Source organism: Triticum aestivum, chromosome 2A, assembly GCF_018294505.1.
Source record: "Triticum aestivum cultivar Chinese Spring chromosome 2A, IWGSC CS RefSeq v2.1, whole genome shotgun sequence".
NCBI lineage: Eukaryota > Viridiplantae > Streptophyta > Magnoliopsida > Poales > Poaceae > Triticum > Triticum aestivum.
The window spans coordinates 7,611,486-7,617,905 of NC_057797.1; the positions used below are offsets into that span (position 1 = coordinate 7,611,486).

General features: G+C 44.9%; 1 protein-coding gene across 1 annotated transcript; it reads right to left on the reverse strand.

Annotated features, from left to right (window-relative positions):
- Nucleotides 1-485: 485 nt before the first annotated feature.
- On the reverse strand, nucleotides 486-3,508 carry LOC123186959 (CBS domain-containing protein CBSX1, chloroplastic). Its single transcript, XM_044598691.1, has 5 exons — nucleotides 3,133-3,508; nucleotides 2,818-3,000; nucleotides 1,750-1,819; nucleotides 1,548-1,619; nucleotides 486-920 (listed from the first exon to the last, which is right to left on the reverse strand). The coding sequence occupies exons 1-5, from the start codon at nucleotides 3,406-3,408 to the stop codon at nucleotides 868-870; spliced, it is 654 nt and encodes a 217-aa protein (XP_044454626.1). The 5' UTR covers nucleotides 3,409-3,508; the 3' UTR covers nucleotides 486-867.
- Between the last annotated feature and the right edge of the window lie 2,912 nt (nucleotides 3,509-6,420).

A 6,420-nucleotide genomic window follows, 5' to 3' on the forward strand; every position in this document is an offset into this window, starting at 1 on the left:
AAAAATAAAAATAAAATTCGAAGGGAGAGCCGGCCCACCCGCAAGTGATCGCTGCGAGGCTCCGGAAAGAGCGCTCTTCAACTAGTTGTTCTCACTTTCTCCCCCTCCCCACTAAACCTGGCATTCATCAGGCCAGGCCTGGTTTCAGGCCGGGCTTGTCAAAGCCCAACAACAGATTTGCCAGCCCGAGCCCGGCCGAAAGGCCCCACACATCTTTTTGTTACGGGATCCACCAGGTCATCCCGTGGTACTGAAGGCCCAGCCCAGCTGGAACGGCCCAGGAGGGAGGCAAGGCCCAACCCGTGAGCCCAGCTGGAACGGCTCAGTGAGTAGATACACTCTGGTGAGCTGCAACAAATAAAGCTGTATTTAAATCTCAAGCTCGATTTGATACTATCGTAATTTCGTACTACTATGTCTTTTCTGGTTCTCAAGCTCGAATTTAAACCTAAAATTTCTGACAAAGCACATGGATATTGTATGACTGAGGCAGAAAAATATATTGTTTCCACATGGACAACCTCCCCATATTTTCTCAAACAAAATCATATACATGCTAAAAAAAATCAAAGTTCAAATGTACATCAGCGCCTGCTACATGAAAGAGAGATGGCAAAGACAACTCATCGCAAAAGAGAGCAAGCACCCATGTCACAACAACTATTCAAGGTCACACAGATCCAGAAACACAGGACACAGCTCATATAGAAACACGAAGAACACGCCGAGGCCCCGGTAGAGGAAGGCCCCCACATGTACAACATACCACACCGCTAGGATTATTACTGTACATGAGCAGCATTACCGTAGGCTAAATACGCTGCTGCCGTCGAAATGTACAGTGGGGATGGAGGATGCAGGATCTTCTTACGCCTTGCTGGCCTCCAAGGCCTGGAAGACGTCCGTCCGCGTTACGATACCTGCTTGTCGGAAATAAATGGTCATGTATGTGTGCGGTGTTCTTGTTCACGCTAGGAAGAACAATAATGTTTTATCCAGCAGTTATAATGGAAGGGTTCTCTGCAGTTTAGTGAAGACAATGCTTCTTGTTCTCATTAGGTAAGTAAATGTGTATGCAGTTGCGTGAACAGTCTTCTGTAGTCATTGCGGTTTGATGCATTGGTTGCTCAAACTAGGTTCCGGGGAACTGAGAAACGGTGCCTACAGTTACAGTGAAAAGCTTGAAGACTAAAACTGAGAAATGTGTGGCTGCTTTCGGCTTGTTTTCAGTGGAGATAACTGGGAATGTAGATTATACTGGTAGTAGAATGTCCAAGAAATACGAGTCTTGATAAGGTAGAAAGAAAACTAAAATGCATTATTTCATAAGAGCATCACTCAGTTACCATCTAACCAGCAGGTACCCGACATCTTTACCCTACTATCCAAATGCAAACAGCTAAAACCAATGGTTCTACATAGCGGCAAACTTTTCTTTTTAAACTACACTGCATCGAGTGGCATTTATGGTAACCATATTAAGTAAATTGCTGCATCTAATTATTATTTTTCAGAAATGGCAATCAAAGGGATTTGCCAACTCTTACCGATCACTTGCTGTTGTTCATTCACAACTGGTATCCTGTGAACTTTGTGCTTGAGCATTAGTGCAGCAGCTTCTGCTCATGAAACAAGTTTAAAAAAAAACACATTAGCACATCTTACTGAAAATACATTACATTTCTTTATTACAGTAGCTATTATGTTGTAGAGCTGTAGGGCTGTAGTGTAGAGGGAAGCAAAAGTTACCCAAGACAGTCTTCTCTAGAGTCAGAGTTACAGCAGGAGAGGACATGACTTCTCCAATGGTTGAGTCCAACTGCATCATAAGAACAGGCAAGGATGGATCAACGTCACCAAAAATGCTTATAGACTGAATCTCAGAAACTTACAAAAAAAAATCCCACATTATTCTCTAGTATAGTTTAGTGCACATGAGGTCATATCAAAGCCAAACCAAAGATTATTAGAAGTAAGGCGAGAGTCTTAGAAGCAGCGGCCTTTATTTAGGGATGTTTCTAACACACATGTCACCGTTTAGTGATGATTTAGACTACAATTAAATAGGTCCTGGAATACAATAATGTGTTAAAAACTAACTGTCAAAGATCAGTTCATACATACTCAATTTGCATCTCGATATTTTACTAGTTAACTGATATTTATTTTCTTAACCTGTAAAAACAATCGAGACAAAATTTTCTATGGGGTTAAACTTTTGTTATTCCTCACTTGCAGGCTGGTTCATATATAGGTAACTGCTGCCCAATGGACATCAGTAATATTCAGCATGTTCGATGCAAAATTCAGGGTAGATGTTTTTACCCACTTGAGGTTATCTTTGAAAGTTCACACCATCTAATTCAACCCCTAAATGTTGTGGTACCACCTTACAGGACTTGAACATGTTAATGGTTACATTCTTTTAGTTATACAATTTGTGCTTCAGCAGGCACCATTTTCTTTCCGCCCCCAAATGTTCTGTGCATTCGAGGTTATTCTTTGAAGTTCATGCCATCTAGTCCAATCCCTGAATATTCAGGTACCAACCTCAGGGGACCTCAACATGTTATTGTTTGCCTAAATTTGATTATATTTTGTGCTTCAGCATTCAGTATGAACTGAAAGTGCAGCTAGTGGTACTGTAAATCTAACAGTGGGTGGAGCATACAACTGAATTTGACTTTGACAGAAATCCATGTTCAGACAAATCAAACAAGACAGGAACAATTCCCAATCCATGCCTTCTGTCAGATTAGACATATATTCTAACAAATGATGGTTCGAGATACAATTGGTTGAAGAGCACAGACTCACCCCATTGGAGGCCCTGGCCTTGTCCTTCTTGGAGACGACCCCGATGCACCTGCCCTCGCCGTCGACGACGGGCAGGCCGGACTGGGTGGCGAAGAGGGCGTCGATCTCGGCCAGCTTCTGGTCCGGCGTGGCCACCTCCACCGGGCGCGACATCACCTCCCCGAGCTTCGCCGTGGGGCTCATCTGCAGCAGACCAACCGAACCAGATTCAATTCGATGCAGTCGCGACGGAACCGCCAGAAACCCATCAGATCCAGCCAAAAAAAAGGTGAGAAGAACGCATCTGGCAAGAAGGCGAGCGAGCGACGGACGGACCTTGTCGGTGGAGACGATCTGGGACTCGAGGTACTGGCGGAGGTCGTCGTAGCTGGCGAGGGAGAAGTTGCCGGGCCACTCGCCGGACAGCACGCCCTCGGGGTTCTCGTCGATGGCCGGGCGCATGTCCATGTCCCCCAGCGCCGCGGCCACCACCCGGCGCCGCCCCCCCGGAACGCTGACAAAGGAGGCAGATTTCGCCGGCCCGCGGGGCGGCGCGGAGGGGGAGAATGTCCTCGCGGCGCAGTGGACGGCGGCGGAGGGCGTGAACGCCATTGACGTCGACGGCGACGGGATTGCGGTCCGGAGCGAGTGCTGTGGCGATGGGTCTCGCTCTCGCGCGCGCGTGTATCACGGGTGGGGTGGAGTGGAGTGGGGTGGGCAGTGGCGAGTGGTGTGGATGTTTCTGGAAGGACGTGGAGGAGGGGGGCCCACCTGCAGGCGGACGGACGGTGGCCACGTGACGTGTCACCGTCGCGTACCCACGCCTCAAACCTCCTCCAAAATCAAACTTTTTATAACATTTGATTGACTTTCACACGCACAACATTTGATTGACTCAAGGGGGTGTTTGCTGAACGACTTTCCTCTAAAAAAATGTACTACCTCCGTCCGGGTGTATAAGTCATCCGCGTAGTTCTAGGTCATCGATTTGAGAAATTAAATATGTGTTATATGTCATGAAAAGTACTCTAAATATATATTTCCACGCGGATGTAGTTTCTAAATATATATTTTTTGTCACATATAATACATATTTAAATAGCTAAATTATCGACCTAGAACTACGCGAATGACTTATACACCGGGACGAAGGTAGTAATGTACTTATCGTTATGACTAACTAACGGATTTGCTAGTTCACGCCTAGATGGAATTTAACGACGTCACATCTAATAAGTCTTCCATAACACTATCGGGTTTTATAATATTCGTGCAGGTTTGTTGATCGTTGCCTGCTTTGTGTGTTCCCGCACCGATGTGTGATGTGCCGGCCGCCTCTCGTCCTTGTGTCTACATAGTTTTGTCTATACTAGCACATATGTCTGTGCGTTGTAACAAGAGATTTTTTTTCTGCGAGAAGCATCGGAAGAGCTAACTGATGTGTCCATCAAAACGGTCTCCGCAGCGGTTGGGCGACAGAGCGAGGAGTTGCGGTGTTCTCGCGGGTCATGTTTGGCCCGCGAGATCTTGATAGTGCTGGAGTTGGTCGGTGTGGTGGCTACCACTCAACTCGTGTGTTTTTTTCTTGGTTTGCCTCCGTGTCTAGGTTATGGTTGCCTCCTCATTTTGTGGCCATCCGGTGATCTTCGGGGCATAGTTGCTTCGACCACTTCCCTACGATGACGTAATCGGATAGATTACTAACTCAATTAATCTCATTTCATTGCCATAATCAACACATAAACAGGTGGTCCCTACTTTATCGGGGTTTATTCTCTTCAATTATCTTAGCGCTTACTTGCTTTTTTTTAATCAGAGCCAAACCAGCATATCCTCTTTTATTGGCATGTGCCAAAATTTCTTTTAATTATACCTAAGCAATATATTCTCTTGTATCGTCAAATGGCATGTGGGATGCACAATAATTCGTGTCTGGGTCAGGTCACTGGCAGTTACCAAAATGACGTGTGCCTGTAAGAAACGAATAAAAATCCAGAAGAACCGTTGAGTCAAAGGATTAGACTCATGACCTCAATATTTTGACCACGTGCTTATAGCCATTCGAACAAACAACTCCTGCTAAAAAATGGCCAACTCAAACACATGTACGAAATGGAGAAAAAAAAACAGGCCGGCTCAATCTTTGGCCCCATGTACGAAATTCTGACTATTTGCCGCCCCATACGATAAATAATGTTTCTCATATGCATGAGCAGGAAACCAATGGTCTTGCTTTGCTGGACCGCCGCCGGCCCACGTACAAAATTCGTACAAAACTGTTTCTCTTTTTTAACAGGTGGACACACAAAAATTTAGTACCATCTTGAATAGAACAAAAAAAATTCCGGTGATGAACGGATTAAAAAATTGAAGAAACACATCGTGCTTTATTAGCAGACGATGTAAATATTATTTAAGTTCTAATAAAGCTAGTCATGAAGCCTTTCCCTTCAAAAAAAGTAAAATTGCGACCCACCTTTGCAAAGATTGCCCCTGCTCGGTCGTAGTCTGGAACCAGGCGATCACTTGGCCAATGAGGAGTTGCCGCTGTCAAATTTCCTCCGTGAACCTGGTGTCGTGTCTGGATGGTGGATGCTCATTAACTAGTCAAATGAAATGTGAAGGCATTGTAGCGGCAGGCTCATTCACAACTCATGGCCCATCTGAAAAGTCATTTACAACTCATGGCCCATCTGAAAAGAGAGGAACATACATGTTTTCATAGGTCGTCGCATGACACACCATGAGGCAGCCTTGCTGACCTTCAAGAAGTGACTTGGCATTTGCTGGGGCCATGCCCACTGTGGGCATTGGTTGAGTAAATGTTTTTGTTTCTTTGGGTTTTGCTGTGTACACCCATCAAAAACGTGTGCCCTATACATTATCAAAAGTTAGTGCTCCTGTCGATTCCCCAAATATAAAAAAATGTGTGTCATGAGTGAAAAATAAAGTTGTTTCTCTTTATTGAAATTATGCACAAGTTCACTAAGAGAGAGGTCCACAAAGCGTTCCAAGGAACAAAGACATGTCGACGATTTTGTTGTTGTTGTTGCTGCTGATGTTACGACGAACTCAGCGTTTAGGTGTAACAAAAATGTGTCTCAGGAGTGAACTCAAAATAATGATGTTTCTCTTGATCGAAATTATGCACAAGTTGATCAAGAGAGAGAGGTCCACAAAATGTTCTAAGAAATAAAGACATGTCGACGAGTGGGGTGAAAAAGAATTATTACAACTTCAAATCCATCCTTGACACGCAACTACGAGCGTTTTATCCTAGTTCCAACTCCACCTTGGATATGCAATTAAAGGCCAAATTTTTGTCCTGGTCGCAAGTCCATCCTCAACACGCAACTGGACCCTACCCATTTTTTTCCATTATTGCAAGTCCACCCTCAACACGCAACCAGGGGTGGTGGCGACTCTTTTTATGTTCTCAGTTACAACTCCACCCTAGATACACCACTGGGGTCTGAACCATTTTTGTCCTAGTTACTAGTCCATCCTTCACACACAATTGGCCCTGACCCATTTTTGTCCCAGTTGCAAATCCACTCACGACATGCAACTGGGGCCGCGACCAATTTTTGTCCCAGCTATAAGTCCATCCTTGACACGCAATTG